General features: G+C 34.1%; 1 protein-coding gene and 1 pseudogene across 2 annotated transcripts; both read right to left on the bottom strand.

Moving 5' to 3' along the window:
• Positions 1-290: 290 nt before the first annotated feature.
• LOC140851768 (NADPH-dependent pterin aldehyde reductase-like) lies at positions 291-8,827 on the bottom strand. Of its 2 annotated transcripts, XM_073243902.1 has the most exons (6): positions 8,474-8,827; positions 8,209-8,278; positions 6,819-7,012; positions 6,532-6,704; positions 1,131-1,234; positions 291-701 (listed from the first exon to the last, which is right to left on the bottom strand). In XM_073243902.1, exons 1-5 carry the CDS (start codon positions 8,699-8,701, stop codon positions 1,165-1,167), a joined length of 735 nt encoding a protein of 244 aa, XP_073100003.1. In that variant the 5' UTR covers positions 8,702-8,827; the 3' UTR covers positions 291-701; positions 1,131-1,164. The 2 variants fall into 2 exon arrangements, with proteins under 2 accessions (XP_073100003.1, XP_073100002.1); XM_073243901.1 differs by lacking the exon at positions 291-701 and having other exon boundaries at positions 772-1,234.
• A 3,681-nt stretch (positions 8,828-12,508) lies between these two features.
• On the bottom strand, positions 12,509-18,016 carry LOC140851681 (uncharacterized; annotated as a pseudogene).
• Between the last annotated feature and the right edge of the window lie 1,976 nt (positions 18,017-19,992).

Raw genomic sequence — 19,992 nt, 5'->3', positions numbered from 1 at the left:
TTTTTTTAGCCTCATTCACGACTCCGGCGTCTTGCGTTCATGGATCAGGACATGGAATCAACTAATTCCTTGCTCTTATCCTCCACCAGGAGCTGTCAGAGATAATAACTAAATGTTTTGTAAAAGAGGAAAGAGTTATCAACTAAGTTCATTTATGAGAAACGGTACCAAGAAAAATATAAGTTGATTGCATTAGGACGTTTGAACATAACGACAGAAGATAGATTGGGAGAACTTATTTGATGAACAAATATTATGCGTACTTCATTCTTCTGCGTCTTCTGATGAACAAATATTATCCCGCGGAGGTAGTTCCTAACGAAAGATAAGAATAACAAGAAGCCTCAAAACCTCCAGCTCAAATGTTTTCTAGTACCGTACATAGTTTGTAGGGAAAGATCCCTCCTTTTTGGGGTGGCGGATACCTCCGTTGTAGATGCAGTGGAATATAATTACCCAAGCTCAGAGGATACAAAATGAGCATCCTCCAACTGATGGGGGATTATAATTTACAAACAGGCAAGCAGATAAATTTCATCCGAACCGTCTGTTCCACCCTTCCTCGAGCTGTCAGCGTGCATACCCATGGGCATGGGAAACGTATCTGATGAATCACACAACCTTACATGTACAGGCCCCTTTAAAATAACATTCAACAGCTGACAACTTTGATGATGGTGCGTTTGACCGATGGACATACACTGCAGCAAATGTCATAAAATTGCTCGATGAAACAATAGCTTTAAAGCGTTCTCAGTAAGAAATTTCCAATTCCAAGGAACCATCCTTTACTAGAATTTAATGAAATGTGGTTCGGTGATTTATGGTCTTTTCGAAAGTACAGGTCCATGTCAGTTCATTGCAAAGTTTTAAGTTCACATCATAATGAACACGGCAAAAGTTTTGTTTGCACTTGTTGTCAGCCAGATATGTTCATGCTTAAAGGAATACAGGTTAATTCTACATTTCTTTCGTCTGCGTCGGTCGTGAGTTCCAGAAATTATCAAAATGCCAGTTGTTTCACAACTCAAGATATTTGTAACAACAAATCCATAAAACATTAGTTATGAAAGAAATCATATAGAGTTCCCTGAAATTGTTACTAAAATGTCAGAGTTAAGCAGTGATACCAAGGGAGTGGTAATAGAGTGAGCCATGCTGTCATCACACGGTGAGTGAAGCACCATTATCTTCCACTGTGAGATTTAGTATAAATGTAGCTGCCTTTGGGGCCCTAACCAATTGGGCAAAAAAAAAAAAAAAAGGAGAGAAAAAGATCAGAACGAGCCAACTTCCTTGAATTGAGGCATGCACACATGACTAATATAGTGATAACGAAAAGATGTCAGCATACTATAATAGCATCAGCTTATGTGTAGCCCTATACAGCTGGTGTAGCTGAAAACTGGATCCTACTTTAAATCTGAAGTAGATTATACGTTGCCAAATTGACACCTTAAACATGAGAAAACAATTTAAGAAAACCTGTTATCCATAAAAGTGCAACATGCATGACAAAACATATTTCCAACATTCAGCTGGAAGGTCCACCAATTCCCAAAGTTATCATATAGAATAAGTAGAATAAAAGAATCAACCATACTTTCATTTGTCCGTATTCCAGATCAAAGGGCCTAAATAATTAATCTCAGGCTCTTGATACTAATAAGGTGGATTGAAATTACATGGATAAATTCTAATTTATAGAAACGAGCAACAAGCACAGTAAGTACAGATTCGCTAAAAATTTAACTGGCACACCTTTTAATAACAAGCTGATTAGACCCTAAATTCACACAACATAGCCAGGAGAAAAGCAAGCCAATTTGTAAACACTGACAACAAAAGGACAACACATCCACTGATTTTTCCACATTCTTAGAAAGGACACACCTTGTGGGGAAGTGCTTCTGAAGGTGAAAAGTTACAATATTCTTCCCAAAATAACGTACAGCCAACCAAAGATCTGCGTGAGCACCTTCTTGCTCCTTCATTCTCAATATGGAAAACATAAATCACAGTAAATAACAAGTCATGAAGAGATCTAACAGTACATTCCTTTTTTCCCTCTTTTTTTTTGGCAATCCATAACCAGGATTTGAACCTTGGACTACCTGAAGGGCAAGCATCGCCAACCAACTATGCTAACAGTTGTTGGAGATCTAACAGTACACTCTGATATATCATCCCATACTTAAAAATCCAAAGTTCTTTAAAGATCCAATCGGTATTCCTTTTTCCTGATAAACTGATCAATATGTTCAAGAGAAATTTGGAATTGGTTGGAATACGCGATCTCTAGAATGAACAAGGGGCAAGCTTTAGATGCACTTCAATATATCTATTATATAATAAAGATAACTCTTAAAATCAGACCACAGCAAAGCCCAACTCCAAGGAACAAGTTCTTCACTTAGGATGTGGCGCCCCTGCTCTAAGGTGCCGTGGGGGGCATGAACTCCATCGTATCCTTCTTTTATTTTCTTGAATTTTACCACAGAATTCCGAATTTCCTTCCATCTTAGAAATCCTCTCTCTTTTTGGTTATCTCAACTGACTTCTTTATTTCTTAACAGATTCACATTTTCTAAAATAGGGGGAAAAATTTTTAAGGAATTTTGAAAATGAGATAATAGAAGATTTTCCATGTTTGTGCTGTCACATGTATAGGATATGCCAAAACCAAAGGAACAAGAATGGAATTTAAAGTATACCAACCAGGTAACCAAGATCTCAAATCATGGAATATAGTTCTGAGTTAATCAAGAGTTCATGATTAAAACAAATAAGTCCATGCATACAGCTTGTTCGGACAAACTAGTTTAAATAAGACCTAGTTTGATTAAACAGCTGGAAACCAACTGAGCTAGTGTGGACACGTACACTGAATATCTGAAGAGGTCTCAATAAAAAGGTTCTGAAACGATAAGAAGGAAGAAGGCGAACCCAAGAACACCGACAAAAGTGTTTTTCGGGGAGAACTTGGAAAGCAGATGGTAAAAAAGGCAGTATATCTTGATGAATGAGTAATGAAATAGTAGGTTTATCAAGCTGACTGCAAATTGGAAAAGGGCCCGTCATGTATAGTCATAGATTGTTGAGTGGTACCAGATTTATATTGAGGAAAAGTAAGCATTTCCCACTCCAGTCCTTCAACTTCTTTTGCCTTCTGATGCTTCTTCACCCCTTTGGACCCCCTTCTTTGAAAAGGAAATGGTAAAAATGCAGTATATCTTAATATGAATTGAGTGATGAGTAGTATGTTTATCAAGATCACTGCAGATAGTTGGAAAAGGGCTTCTCAAGTATACTCATAGATTGTTGAGTGGCATCAAATTTTATATCGAGAACACATGAGTGTCTCTCACTCCAGTCCAACTTTTTTTGCCTCTCATGCCTCTTCACCCCTACGACCAACCTCCTTTCCTTCACTCACATGAACCAATTCCTTCTGTAGCTTATCTTGTAATCATGGAGTATTTTGTCAAAAAGAATTGTTTTTCTCTTTTCTCCAATTGATTTTCAATTATTTATCAATTAAATAAACTAACCTGAATTGTCCCTTCAAGATTGAGAAATATAGAGGCAAGGACTCCCATCTCGATGGAAGTGCCACATCCCACTAGGACCATACTATTTTGATGAGAGAATGGAACATGGGACACCCAGGAACTATAGTTCACTTATAAACTAGAACATACTAGCATTCTCCGTCGGTACTACTTGAGACTTTCTAGTTCGCTAGCTAGGCTGCCCGATAACTGAGAGTAGCAATATCCGATGTACAGAAAAAGAGAGCATCTCTTGGTTCTCATTTCTTTTCTTGGCTCAATCATGTGAGGGAGCCAAGGAAAGACGGAAAGAGACGAAAGAAAGGAAGGGAGAGGAGAGGAAGAAGGAAGAGGAGGTACCTGGATCCAGCCTCCCCTCACTTAAATTCGGACTTATTTATGCCAGAACCATTGCACAGTCAGTAAGGTCATCTAGCATCCCCTTTTTGCCATTTATTTGGCGAAAAATTAAGCAAACAATGGACACATGCTAAAAATTTCTTCTTTTGACATCATGACACTCCAATGTGTGTAGGATAGGGATCAACCTACAACACAGTATTTCAGGGGCATCTAATTAGCATAGCTATTTAAGAGGCTAAAAAATCCCAACAAAGAGACTAAAGAATCTTAAGAATCATCAAAACCAGTATAAACACTAAACTATTAGGATGCCTAACATCCCATGTGTCATGAAGGAGCATCCCCAAATGTGCCGGTACCATATCAACCCAGAACTATATCAGGTAAGGTGCTGGTACAGGGTATAAAATACACATGTAGAGGATTAATTTCCCAATTGCCAAAAATGAATTATCAAGAACATTAAATGTAAGTTTCCTCTTTATTTTATATTAATAAATCAAAAGTTTCTCAAAGATTTTCATGGGTTTCTTGATTTTTCAACCAAGAAATTAATTTTTCATCTTCTGAAAGTGGGTTAAAGTACCCGAACTCTTTCTCAAAAGGAAAAAAAAAAATGTTCTTAATAAGATATTATTAGAACTGCAACAATAAGAAGACATCATAGACATACTAATGATTTTTTTTTTCTACATTCAACATATCACCAACAACTGAACTTGCTTCACCAGGCATCTTTAGTAGGATTTTAGGAAAGGTGATGACCTAATACGCTAGATGGACCATAGCTTCATACATGACAAAACTTGATTACTTAAAACAAGCTAAACAGAAAACTCAATCAAAATTGACTCCTATTGAAGATTGAACATTTATGAGATATGTTGGCCTACCAAAAAAATGTATATAACTATGACAAATTCATCCAGGATATCTGAAGTTACATCCTGAAATTATTTGTTTTAATCCAAAACAACATTCTTTTCGTTTTTCTTATATGGATACACTACTACTTTCTCATCCCCGAACTTTAATTGTCATTATTATCAATTATCTTGACTTTCTATGAGTTTTGTTGTTTTTTCTTTAAAGTTTCATGGATGTGGTAGATCTCTTCCAAAAATAAAATCAGCACCAATGATTCTTTCACTTTATGTAACATCTTTTTTGTGTCATCTACAAATTCAATAGGCTTGGAAGGAATATGACCAATCACCTTATAAGAACATCCACCAAGATGCCTCCCACCTGCCGACAACAACTTTATTTCTTTGGCAGCATTATCCCACCACTTCCTAATATTCATTGGTGTTGAACTTATTTCTCTCTTCCCACAGCAGGGGGAAGAGGGGAGCAGAATGAACAGGTTAAGTAAAATTGTCTATCTTTTCCCCACTATAGATTTCTAATTGTGAACACTGGGAATGCTGCCCTTCTAGTTCTTACCAAATTATAAACCCCCCACAGCCTCTCTCTCTCTCTCTCTCTCTCACTCACTCACTCACTCACTCTCTTCACCCCACCAATATTGTAATGCTTCCTTTTCTTCCACAAAGTTAAGATTTCTTGTGCATTAGTTCCAGCCTACGAAAACTGCAAGAAAGCAAGGGTTGTCATGGACCAGGCATTATAGCTTTGTGTTTCACCAAGAAACTGTGTCCTAATTATCATGCACATATCTTTTTTAATTCTTAATTCCAAATGCCGCCTCAATTTTTTCATTCTGGGATCACATGAGCTTTTGTAAGACAGAAAACTTTTGATCTCTTAACGAATAATTCTAAATATATTATCTAGTTCTTTATTTTTTTTAATTTAAATTGTCTACAAAAATCTTTACCTTTCATTCTTTGGTAATATTGTGATTCAGATCACAGAGACACAGACAACCCTGAATCTGCACTAGCATCATCAATCTAGTCTGATGTGAATTTCACATCTCCTTATGCTAGTTCCTAAACAAAGGCTGAACCAATTTATCAAGCAATATCTTAGTGAAGCTGCAAGAGAATTTAAGCATACAAATGCCTTCCCTTAAAAGCTGAAGCTTTATTATTGTCAAGTTGAATTCTTTCTATAGACTTTGATTTGGAAAGTTGAACCACAGAGATATAAGACAAAACCTAGACATTTTAAATCAAACTACTAAACAAAAAAAGATGTCACATTCCGGAATAAGAGTATTCATGGCTTGATAACTACACAACTTCCTCAAGAAAAGTTAATTAACTTCCAAAGTTTTATGCATCAAGCTAGAAAATAAACACAATCACCATATCCGATCTGCACCACCGACCACCGCAGTTGGGGTGCTGGGCAGGGATAGACTCTACAGTTCACAAATTAAGAACCAAACTTAAAGGATTTCTGTTGGTACTCCCCAAGAAACCAATTTCTATGAAGCATAAAAATGCGAGCAATAACTATATGCAAGAAAGATCACAACATGCATTGTCTACGTCTTGTCTACATCTCGAGCAAAAGCTATGCTTTGATAATATGAAAATAAATTCTGAGCAAGGCCCCTATTTTTGTGAGTTGACGTCTCAATAAAAGGTGATATGTTGGAAAAAAGGAAAAAAAAAAAAGTAGTATGTGGATGAATGAAAAGAAGTACCATGATTCAGGTGTTTGATACAGGGCAGAAGAACTCCCAAAGCATGAGGCAAGCATTTCAGTGTTTACAACACCAGGACTAAGTGCAACAACAGCCACACCAGGAGGCAGCTCTTTTGCAACAGACCGTGTCAGACCCTCAATTGCCCATTTTGAAGCACAATAGGGTGCCACCTGTACCAGAACAGTGTATTTCAGAGCATAAATAAGATAAAAGACTAAATATGGAACAAGAAAAAAAACATTAATATTCTTTTTAACATAATCACATTAAGAGTATCTTATTACCTCTGCAGCTGCTGATCTTCCCCAACCAGAAGATGTGTTGACAATAATTCCCCGCTTCTTTTCTATCATAACTGGCAGGAAGTTCCGAAGTATATTTGCAACACCCTTAATGTTAGTGTCTATCACCATATCAAATTCCTCTGCTGATACATCCCATATTTTATTATTTTTGTTTATTGTGCCTGCATTATTTACTGTAAAAGTACACCCTTGTTTCAGCTATTCGGTAATGTAGTGGCAGTGGAAGCAAAGTAATCATTCAGTTAAAAAAGTAACAAAGCACATGATAGTCTCCTTCATTTAACCCAACAAAGAAAACCATTTTAAAGAGATAAATCAATGTGAAGAACAAGAAATACTAAACAATGAAAATAGGAAAGCAAGATGCAAACCAGGGCAATCATCAAAACTTGTAGGGATACAAATCACTAAACAACCATTTAAAATGAACTTGTTTCCACAAAACAATGCCCTTCTTTCTCTCAAGCGAGAGTAAGTTTTTATCCAAAACACCATATCCATTTAAGAATCATAAAATTTTGATATCATATAGAAATTGAAACTAAATTGAGATTTTTTTTCTCTTCTAGTGCATCAGTGTTCAATAGGACTATTATGATGAATCAAACAAGGTTTTCCCATCGCATCCATCAAGGCAGCACAAGCCAAAATATAGCAAGGTCACAAAATAAAGTTGGGAAAGTAGATTTTTGGAATAGCTTTCTGACTAGAAGCAAATTCAATAAATTAACCAGGATCACTAAATAATCATAAACTTCATATGATTAAGTTTACAGGATCGGAAAAGAACACGACAATGAGAGCCGTCTACCAGTACAGTCTAAAACAACAGCATACTTCAAAAATGTTATGGAAGCTCACACGCATCATACAAGTGGAGTCAACAACATAAAATGTACATATACACAAGCGAATGCTTTTCTTTCAGAATCATCTTTTCCATTCCCTCCACACGCCCCCCACCCCCACAAAAAAAATGATAAAGACTAGTAGATATCATTTAGTTTTCAACAATTTTCAGATGGATAACTAATACTTAAGTCCAAACATCCATTTTCAGAGAAGATATCAAAACTATCAAATAAAATCATAAAATGAACAAGATGTATCAAAAGCAAATGGTACACACGATGCGTCAAAAACAATCAAAATATGGCATATTTAATTTGCAAAATTTCCCATGAAAAAGAATAACAACAGATAACTCGACCTTTTAAACACTGACAACTAACCGAGAACACCCTAAAACCCAAACAAGACACTCTTTCCTTTCCGTCTCCATTCTATTTTTTTTTTTTTTTTACATTTACTAATACTAGGTTAGGTCACAAAAGCAAGAAACAAATCATTCGAAAGGGAGCTTACAAACCTATGATATCGGGCACCCGTCTCGTCTCCACGACAAGCCTCGCCAACTCCTTGATGCTGCTATCCGACCTCTACAAATCAAGATCAAAAGCAACACAATTCATCATTCTTCAACTAATATCATCAAAACTCGAAAGAAGGGGAGGGGGAAGGGGGGAAGAACTTAGCCTTAATGAATGATTTCAATTTTAATGATCAGGCACCAACAATCAGGAACTGCGACAGAGAAGACATTGATGAGAAGGAAAAGATTTGGGAAGACTTACCACGTCGGCTTGGATGATGAGGTGTTTGGAAGGGGAGGAGGAGGGAGCGGGGTCGTCGGAGGGCAGCTCGGCGAGGAGGGCGTCGATCTTTTCTTGGGAGCGGGCAAACCCGATGATGGTGTGTCCGCGCTTGGCCAGCTCTAGGGCGAGGGCCCTCCCGAGGCCGCGGCTCACCCCAGTTATCAGCACCGTCCTCGGCGCCCCGGCTCCCTTCAGAACCACCGTCATCTCTCTCTCTCTCGCTCTCGCTCGGCCTCGCTTCTCCACGTTCTTGGTGATCGACTGATGCCCGATGGTGCGGCCCGGAGTTCTAATGGGCGAATTGATCGAATTCGACTTGTCTTTTCTTCTGGGGATGGTACCGCCACGAGCGACTCGGTCCGTTTCATAGAGAACGTGCGTTTGGCACATGCTCTGCACGTACTAAGAAAAAATTTAACGTAGAATACCACCGCCTTATTTGATTGGACTATATAATTATTATTTTTTAATATATATTTAATATTTATAATTTTATTTTTTTATTTAAAATTTTAAATGATAAAAATAATATTTTTTTAAAAAAATTATGATATCTTATTTCGAAATTATAACATCCTACATTGAAATTATGATTTCATACATATGATGTCATAATTTATTCACACGATGCCACAAGAGGAAAGAATATTTTTATTATTAAAAAATTTATAAAATTTTTAAATGATAAAAATATTTCTATTAAAATTATGACATCCGATAGAAAAGTTATGACATCCTATGCAAGAAGTCATAATTTCAACGTAGGATGTAGCACAAACTGTCATAATTTTTTAGAAGGAGAGAGATATTTTTATTATTTAAAATTTCAAACGAAAAAATAGAATTATAGATATTAAATACATATTGGAAAGTGATGGTTATGTAACCCAATCGGATGAGGTGGTGCACTCCACATCGAATTTTCTACACTACAGGCGGTATACGAAGAATTTTGCATTCCTCTTATGTGATTTTGATTACTAGATTTTGATTTTGTCATGGATAGATGAGATTTAACCTGCTTTTTTTTGTTTTTACAAAGTGATAGAGTGGGAATTTTGCCCCTATAAATTTGGTTGGTTTGTAAAAGAAATTTTTACTCAGTGAAATATTTTTTCTAAAAAATTGATGTTTAGAAAATTGATTTTTGCATGTTTAGTTGATCATAAAAAAAATGATATATCTAAAGAATGGTTTACATTTGGTTGAATATTTATTTTTCTAAAAAAATTATATAAAATATATATTATATCCTTGATAAGAGAAAGATGTGACTTTATCCTATCTTAAAGCCTAAGGATATTTTTGAAAAAAATTATCTCAATTCTCTTATGGAAAAGTAACTTTCTCATGTTCTATATGAATTTTTTTTTATATAAAATATAAAAAACTTATTTTTTATAAAAAAATTATTTTATTATTATTATTTTTTAAAAACTTCAACCAAATATGAGATATTTTTTTATTTTCTGTTGATCATATTTTCTTTCCTCCTCTTTTCACGAACCAAACAAGTCTTATAAATATTAATCTAGTATATCTAAAACTAATTTTGTCATTAATCTTTTGATTTAATTAAATTTTTTTATTTATATAATCCCATTGTTACACTTTTCTGTTATAGTAGGGCTGCTACATGTCTTTTTGTGTCTCAAAAAAAAAAAAAAGATTAAAGCGACCGTAGGGCTCCAACCCCCACTCGAAAATGCTCGATTTAAGATTGAATTTGGGTGAATAGACGGCTTCTTTCCCACTATAAGAAGATCCAATGGATGAGTATGTCATTTCAGTACTACTGATATTTAATCGAAGCCCGACACCCATCATGACTCGAATTTGGATCATTTGGTTAGAAGTAAGTGGCCCGTTCTAGTGGGTTGCCACCTTGATGGTAACAAGGGTATATCTTTATTCTATGCTGAAGGGATTATAGTGCTGAGAGATGGAGTTGATTGAATAAAATTGGGTGCACAAACGCCTTGAGTGCTAAGGTTTAGGCATTAGGATAGATAAGCAACTGTCGACACTCGGTGACCATGAAAGGTCAATAGTTTGAGAGTTTCAGTGTAGCATTAGAATGGCTAAGCAAATGTTGCAACTGTGAAAGAGTTTGATCTACGTAGTTTCAAGCCCCGGGTGAGAGTAGTTCTATTTGATATCAAATCAATAATTTGGAGAGGTTTATGTACTCAATAACTAGAACTAGGAGAGCAACCAACAAGGCAAGATTATATGCAACGCCACCCGCCGAGTGGATTCAAAAGCACAGCATGGCTCATGACAGACTTCTCAGGGGGTGCAAGTAGGTGTAGTTTTTTTTCTTTTTGATGAATCAGATAATTTGATTAAATAAGAAAAAATATATATGTGAGAATCAGAAATTAAAATATTATATAACAAGGATGGAAGATCAGCCGTAGACTTCCATAAAGTAGATCCTCTATGATTCACCATATATATGACTATCCAATTAGCAGCACTATTTGCTTCTTCATACGTATGCTAGTTCTCAAAAATTACATTGTAGCTAACTACATTTGTAAGTTATTATATGTGAAACTATATTTCCATCCCAATTTTGGGCATGACAGATTTCATAGAGCTTGCAAGTAGAATTTTGAAAGCTCAAGCATCTTGTTAGGAAGAATATGCTTTGGGGCCCAAACCTGGTCCCAAAAAAGTTTTGGGCCTATGTGTCACAAGGAGTTTAGCGACCATGGACCCATCATGTTTGGCACTGATATCTCTCCTCTATTGTACCATGATCTGGATGAAAAGTTATTGATCAGAACGATCCTACTATGTATATATTGGGCCATCCAATAATAAACCAACACATCATCTATTAGTAAAAAAAACTATATTATTATCTAAGTTTGATTGATCAGTTGACAACTTTTACTGTTTTAAATGAAAAGAAGTTTATTTTCTTGAATGACGTGCGAGTTTGTTATTGAATGGTCCAAGATATATGTGTTAAAATTGTTGGATTCTTCATTTGAGTTCTTCTTAGAATCGCAAATAGATATGCAGTTGAGTGATGAGTACCTTCTCTCTCATTTTTTTTATCATTTATTTTTTTATTTTCTTCTTTCCTTTACCTCTTATTTCTTAATTTTTCTGTCATTTTCTTTTTCTTCATTATTTTCTTTGTTTTTCCTCTCTCAACCTTTCTTTTCTTTTCTTATTCCCCTTTCTTTTTCTTCTTCTCCCTTTTCGTCTTTTCTTTCTTTTTTCTTCCTTTCCTTTCTTTTATCTTTTCTTCTTTTCTTTCCTTCTCCTCTTCCTTTCTTTCTTTTCTTTTTCATCTTCTTTAATTATTTTATTTTTTTTATTTTTTCTTCTTCCCTCGAGTCCAACAAAAATCCCAAACATATTTCTCACAAAAACCCAAACATATTTCTCACAAAAACAAGATAGATAGGATGACCAACACGAACCCATTCTAGCAGGATTTAAAATATTATCACAAAACAATGCCAGAAGTTGGGGTAACTAAAACTTCTATCACACATGGCTCCAAAGATTAAAAGCTAGCTCGGATAGGAAAACAACATGGTAGTATCTTGCTTGAACTAGAACGCTTGAAGATGTAAGCTCCACGGTTCCTCCTTTGTCACCTTTCCTTTTGTTATTTAGCAAACTAAATTCAAAAGATATCTCAAACAGAAAAGATAACAGTTCAGGTGCTAGGGAAGTTTTTGTGAGGTCCAACAATCAAATACATTTTTGTCTTTACCACCACTCACAAGCAACAAACTATAAGAGAGGTAAATTGTGGTGGCAAAATGAACAATAAACCACCTCAATAAAATATTTACACATGTGAAGCTCACCACATATGTGAATCCCTACACTGCTTATGCCCTTTCCACGGATTATCCAATTAATCAGCTAGTGAGAAATCGCAGCTATACAAGTTACACCCCAATTAATGAGAACACAAATGTTTCACAAAGTCCACAAGGTTAATTGTTGTTAATTCATATCTTTTTCCATCCTGACTCTGCTTCATGCTAAAATTTCAATTTTATTTTTATATGGATCTGTACTGCCCCTGTGATTATAAGGACGACTTTTCAATATGAACACGATGGCCTTCATTCCTAAGTCCATAATTTACAAGAAGAATAGGGTACAATGATAATTCAAAGGTTCCACTAACAAGAGAAGCACAAGAGCATACATGGACCAAAATAGATTGCAAATTATGACATCACACGCAACCAATGACAGGATCTCATAATTCACTTGTGGCGAAACTTGGGGCGGATGGCAATTACACCAGGTCTTGCATCATCAAAATGGTATCTGCAAGAAAGTATTAAAATTGTTGGTAACTGGGTAACCAAATATGAAATGCAGGACAATACATCTTCATAAATTAGAATCAATCCTTTTTGTTCACCAGAACAGAAATAATATTTACCCATTTTCAATAAGAAAGCTTCTGACCACTGTCGGAAGTGAAGCTTGTCCTCGACTATGGTTACCAGTCCCTGGAAGAGATGGAAATTACATGAAATTTTCGACACCATCTATTATCATGCAAGTCATAATAAACAACTACATAGATCACGATTTTCAGAAAATATCAACAATTGAACATGACAATATAAGATGCATGATTCAACCATCCCACTGGACTATTTACCTATTACTCATGCTGGCCTGTTACAGCGGCAAAAATTGATACCTGGCAAACTGGTTATGCATTTGTCCGGCACAATTCATGCTTCACAATATAAAACCACATCAATGTTTACCAAGTGTCCCAAAAAGGGACCAGCACATTATCTTCCAACAGTAACTTAACTACTTATTTAAAATAACCCTCCAATTTGCTGTACCATGTAGACTGTGCGGTTCCCTCTTGTCAAATGACCATGCATTTATATTGTAGATCCATGCATTCATGAGTATGTATATCCATGTGTATATGCAATCATAATAGGCATGTATCAACAGATGAAAAGTTCATGACATCAATGAGCATGATCCTTGTTCATGTTCATCACCCACAAGGGCTTAAGCGCTGGTTGTGAACAATCTGGTTTATACTTTCTAGTAACATTCTTTGTAATAAACAAAACCATCCTCCGATTAGGATTCTTGCAATATAATTATAGAAAGGGCAAACAAGACATGTATTAAGTAAATTAAATTCACACCTGTAATAACATGCAGGACTGTCTGTCTCTGCTGAGGTAATGCCTTCACCTTCTTTGCATCTGAGTCCTCTTCCCAGCTTTTAGTAGTCTCTAATGATTCCGAGCATGCAGTTCCAGCTTCCAGTTTCACTAACTCATCAGAAGAAGCAGAACGACTCATAATGGCCTGGGATTCTATTTTATGCAGACGCACCTTCAAGGCACTCACAGCTTCTGAAGCATGCAGGCCGTGTAAATCTATCTTCCAGATGTCATTATTGTTGTTCCTAATGCTTAAGATTGTCTCTGCTGCCTTCATGTTCAGCTTTTCAGCAGCCATCCGCTCTCCTTGAGCTCTCAGGGAAAGCTGACGGGCGGAAACATGGTCACCTCTCAAGTAGGCATTACTCGCAGCCCGTGAATGCTGAGATGCCACCCTATCAACAACATAAATATGTTAAACAATCCTATCAACAAAATTGATCAGAAAAGTGATATCCAAACTCATTGGAACCCTTTAGGTCACTTATATAAAACCCTTTCCATGTAGGCTAGCAACTTCTTTGGTGAACATCATATGCCAGGGAACAAATAGAGAAGAATGTACAAATCAAGATGGAATAGTTCCACCAAATCATATCCATAATTAGAAAAGATTCTGACCAAGGAATCATAATAGTTTCTAATTGAACACATCAGTTAAATAAAATTATGTAATTCTGACCAAGAACATCATATAAATTGAAACTTAATATTAATCTAACTACTACTGAAAATATCTACCATGAATAATCCAATCAAACAAAAGCTCTTATCTCCTTATTTTCCTTCTTTCAAAACCTTTTTTTGCACTTATTAATAATATGGAACCTGGATTATTTCCTTTATTTCTCGATGTGGTCCTTTTGTGCATGTACCTTGGGGCTGAAAAGAGAGACCCATGCATGGGGGGAGGTGGGTGGTTTAGATATATGATATATCTAATAGGATATCAAATAAGAGCTCCTTGCTGCACTCTCATAAACCAAGTACATATGAAAATATCTGTCAGAGTTTCTTCTAAGCTTATATTCAGCTCGTGCAATCCATTTGCCTAAGTTTACAACCAGCAAAGCTTACAGCTGCATATGGAAGTTTGCAGAGGAACAGCACAAAAAGATACAGAACTTAATGACACAGCATTCATGTTCTAACCTTGAAGACCATGTTCAAGGCTTAAAAGTTTGCAATTCCACAATGCATGCCTAAAATGTGGATTGCAAACACTTCTTTACTGCAAATCAATCCTTGGGTTATAATAGTTGCAAAAAAGATTTGATAAATATAACAACTGCCAAGTAATGTAAGCAGCAGACATGGAAGGACTGGTGCAATTTATACACAACAATGTTGACTCAGATAAATAGAATCTTGTCTTTGAGCCCCACCTCAAGCACCATAATATGTCTAGGTATGTTCACATACCGTAAAAGAGCTTAAATATCATATGATCTTTTTTCCGGAAGTAAGAAAAATAAGTATGACAACATACATCAATCACAAGCTTAAAATTAAGAATGACCCATAGCACAAATTTTATGAAACAGTACAACAAATTAACCAAGGAGCAATACCATTATATCAGACAAGCGCAGGCAGCACAACAATGTTTGAGAAAAGCATGTATTAAACATGAATTTAATTGAAATTTTCATAAAAATGGGGGAAAAATCATTTCACCAATGGGTAGACAATTTACTCGTAAATCTAAAAAATAAATAATTTTATCTCTTTTGGTGGATATGCACGGCATACCCATGTCAAATATCAACATTATGCTTTCAATTATCTAGATTATTTCCAACATATCTATGCTCATGTTAGTGTTGCAGATATAAAATCCATGTTCAGTGTATTTGGAATATCAGGATTTGTAATGACGCCCACCAATGTGTTCTCGCAATGCAATATTCACGTCCATGTCAACTACAGCAGAAGGGTTCTTACTTCTTGAAATTTAAAGCCTGCATTTAGTATATACTTTTCCAACACAATATTTGAGAAAAAACAAAACATCCTGTATACTATACTACAAAAATTCAAAGTCCAAATCCGTTTCTAAGTGACACGCTTTAGGAACATATTGTGCTTGGTAAATTCAGTTTTACAAACAATTACACATTGTAACTTGTAAACAAATACAGAATTAATCTGCAATACAGTATTATTTGTAGCTTCTGAAGACTTTTATTTGTTGCAGGCATGTTCTTTTTTTATGAAAATATCTAACCTGCATGCATGCGGCTGTATCCTCATAACTTTGATAGATAGCACAAAAAATAACAATGATAAAAATAACAATAATAATTTGAAGATCAATTAAATAAAATCTACATATGAGATGATTTGAAATATTTTATTATTGTAGCTTCTGAAGACTTTTATTTGATGCAATCATGTCTTAACATAGATGCATGTGAGTGGTGTATCTTCGTAAACTTTAATAAAAAGCACAAAAATAACAATGATAAACATAACAAAACTAATTTGGAGATCAAATAAATAAATCTACATGTGAGGCAATCATACCTCACCATCTTTATTGCATCCTTTCGGTGACTTAAGTAGACGTCATTTTCTTCCCACTCAGGTTCAGCAGGTACAGAGGACAATCTCCTTGGAATTAGCGCCTCATGTGCACTATCTGATTGCTTATTTTTAACTGGCATGCTCTCCACTGAAAATGTAGTATTATCATTCACAAAAATGCTTGGGTCTTTCCTTGATATTAGCACCTCATCTGCACCATCTGACAGTTTATTATCTATCGAAAGGTTTTCACCCGAGCATTTATCTTTAGTGCTGATAGAAGAGATCAGGTCAGAACAGCTAGTCTTCTCTATTTTGGAGTCAGGTGAAACCATTGCTTTGAGAAGAACAGAAGCTTGGTCCACATCATCATTCACAGCAGCTAATACGTCCTTAATCAAATTTTGATCAGCCCAACTATGGAGATCTTTAAGCATCTTAACAGCAGGATTTACATTATTTTCCGCAGTCACTTGATCATCTAGATGCCTCCCACCAGAATTATCATTTAAAAGTCCACTTTTCTGGTCATTCACAAATAGTGGGCATTTTACATGCGGGCGAACTACCGAAGAAAAGACTTCATACTTGTGCTATTGTTTGTCTCCAAACTTGTGGCAGAACCAGAAGAAGTTATGTTGGAGATGGATGGGAAAGGATCAGCATCACATTCAGGCAAGTTACCATCTTTCGCTCGCTGCTTGCGATCAAAGGCAGCCCAACCAGGAGTGCGGACCCTAGGCTGCTGCATATTTGAATTTAATGGACTTCTCGTGATGGTCATCTTAGAAACCAAACAGACTATCACCAGGCATGATTCATGAAAAATAATGGATGTCTTGCATAACTGTTCTTCATCTTCCAGCCCAGTATGAGAAAAAATTAAACACGCAAGTTCCCCAACAAATTCGACTCAACCAGTTCGCAGAAGCTTTTTCAATCTAACAACAAGCGGTTATCAAGCATAAGTTTATATAAAACTGAGTGACAGTATAACGAAATCATAAAGGCTATTATAACTGATATCTACCACCTTGATTTCTAAACTCAGCTAATAAGATGGAAAAGATCTAAGAAATTTCGTCTAAACCAATTCTTAGTATCCAAGCTTCAAAATATATCTTCAGCCAACCCCGGAAGAAGAAGAAAAATTTTTTATGAAAAGTTAAATCCACCGATACAGTTATATTATTCTTCTCAACCCAGTCAAATTATTATCTAATTTTAAAAATATCTCAAATTTTCATAAAAATTTTAAACTGAAAAAAATATATGCCAACAAAGAGATGTTATACTGAAATAAGAAACAAAAATAAATCAAGAAATATGAATTAAAAGTAAAAAATAACGAATTCCTGAAACTACCTCTATTACATCAAAATAAAATCATCAGAAAAATATAGATTCGACAAAAATTCATTTTTATCGAATAATGTTTACGCGAAGGCAAAAACAAGTCCTTAAAAATTGCAAATAAAAACACCTAATCAAATCTCGAGAAACTCTTCCTAAATTAGGTTTATAAATCCTAAAAAGTCACGGGATCGCAGAGAAATCAAAAAAAATTAGGGCATGCCTTGTCGCGCTATTCTGAGACCCCAATTCTCGAAACCAAGGTATCGATCGGACCAAGAACGAGGAATCGTATGGGTGGGACGCGAAGTTCTTCAGATCGGACGGCACGGAGGAGGAGACAATCGGCTGAGAAGAAAGTCTGCATCCCGAATCCATCAACATCGAGAGGTCGGCGATCCCTTCCGGCGAAGCGAGGCGAGGCGTCCGTTCAGATGTTTGGGGTCTCCGCAAATGGATTCCGAGCCGGAGGAGATTTATTCCATTATATTTTTGTTTCCCAAAATACCCCTGAAAGTGGATGAAGCTGGACCGTTGGATTGAAAGTGGAAGGATCAGATGGTGGGTAAGAGGGGAAGGGGGATTGTGCAAGATTCTGTGCATGTAGTGGATTCCGTGTGGCGACTGCAACACCTGGCGTTGACTAACGGAGAAGTAGACGGAAGGCGACGGGAACTTTAGGCAGTGATGAATTGTGCTTCAAATTTTGACCGTGGACTTTGGAAAATGTAGCAATGATCGAGTCCTTAATCGCGACTTACCACGTGCCGTCATGGGATTATACGGAGTGTTTTTCTTAATTAATATAATAAATAAAAAATTATTTATATAAATAATTTAATTTTTAATTTATTTATTAAATTAATATAAAAATGATTAAATGTCATTTTGAATGATATTTTATCATCAAGTCATTCACGTAGATAATACTAAAAATAAAAAATAAAAAAATAAATTATTAAATAATATGATATTTTTAAAAATATTTTCAAATGACGTTTTTAAAAACGTCATTTTCAAATGATGTTTTTAAAAATATCATTTTCAAATGACGTTTTTAAAAATTTATATTATTTAATAATTTTAATTTTTTCTCAAAAAATGATAAAAAATAAAAAATAAAAATAAATTTTAAATTTATAAAAAATAAAAATTTAATTTTAAAAAATAAAAATTATCATTTAAATTAGAATCCTCATTTCAAATTATCTTTTTAAAAAAATATTTGAAAAAAAATTGATGTAAAAAAATTAAAAATCATAAAAAAATTGAAAAGAATAAAAATTATAATTCTAAATTTTTAAAAAAAATTAATTTTAATTCAAATAAAATCATCATTTCAAATTACAATCTCCTTTTCAAATTAATTTTTTTTAAAAATATCATGAAAAATGAAAAAAATAAAAATTATAATTTTGATAAATTTAAAAAATAAAATTTTAATTTTAATTCAAATAAAAAAGATAATTTTAAATTATTTTATCCATTTAAAAGTAATTTTTTAAAAAATATCTCAAAAAAAAATCTTAAAAATTTAAAAATAAAAATATCATAAAAAATGATAAGAAATGAGAAAAAATAAAAATTATAGTTTTGAACTTAAAAAATAAAAATTATATTTTAATTCAATAAAAACCATCATTTCAAATTACTTTCCCCATTTCAAATTAATTTTTTTTTAAAAATATGTCAAAAAATAAAAAATTAAAAAAAAGTGACATAAAAGTAAATATTTAAAAATGAGAAAAAATAAAATTATAATTTTTAATTTGAAAAAATAAATTTTTATTTTAATTTAATAAAAATACTATTTCAATTCTTTCCCATTTCAAATTATTTTTAAAAAAATATTTCAAACAAGAAGTAAAAATAAAAAAATGAGAAAAAGTAAATTATATTTTAAATTTTAAAAATAAAAATTTAAATGTTAATTCAAATAAAAAAATAAATTCAAATTATTTTCTCCATTTAAAATTATTTCTTTTAAAAATTCCAAAAAATCTTAAAAAATTAAAAAAATAAAAAATAGCAAAAAAAAATGATAAAAATAAAATTTTAATTTTATTTAAATAAAAATTCATTTCAAATTACTTTCTCTATTTCAATTAATTAATTTTTTTTTCATACCGCACCGTACGTAGTATTCGTGCCCGTACCAGATCGAGATGTACCAGTGCGATCTGATTCATTCATAATTAAATTATTCGATATATTATTATTATTTATGTTATATTTCTATAGTCCTTTTAGCATAACTTTTTCTCTCCTAATATTCTAAGACACATTAGAGTATGTGTATCCATATCCACAAGCATAATATCCGATCATTTAAAATTAAATAATATAAATAAAATCAATAATTATAATATTAAATAGAATAAAATATTAAGTGTATAAAAAATAGTACAATAAAAGTTTCAAAAATAC

The sequence above is a fragment of the Elaeis guineensis genome, chromosome 9 (assembly GCF_000442705.2).
Source record: "Elaeis guineensis isolate ETL-2024a chromosome 9, EG11, whole genome shotgun sequence".
NCBI classification, from domain to species: Eukaryota; Viridiplantae; Streptophyta; class Magnoliopsida; order Arecales; family Arecaceae; genus Elaeis; species Elaeis guineensis.
This window is presented reverse-complemented; position numbering and strand designations above follow the sequence as displayed.

What these genes read in the sequence shown, in the direction of transcription:
- LOC140851768 (XM_073243902.1), bottom strand. Translation starts at nt 8,701, where the DNA reads ATGACGGTGGTTCTGAAGGGAGCCGGGGCGCCGAGGACGGTGCTGATA. An exon ending in TCATCATCCAAGCCGACGTG is followed by an intron (nt 8,279 to 8,473) that starts GTAAGTCTTCCC and finishes CTTGATTTGTAG; the next exon opens with AGGTCGGATAGCAGCATCAA. An exon ending in TATCAAACACCTGAATCATG is followed by an intron (nt 1,235 to 6,531) that starts GTACTTCTTTTC and finishes CCAATTGGTTAG; the next exon opens with GGCCCCAAAGGCAGCTACAT.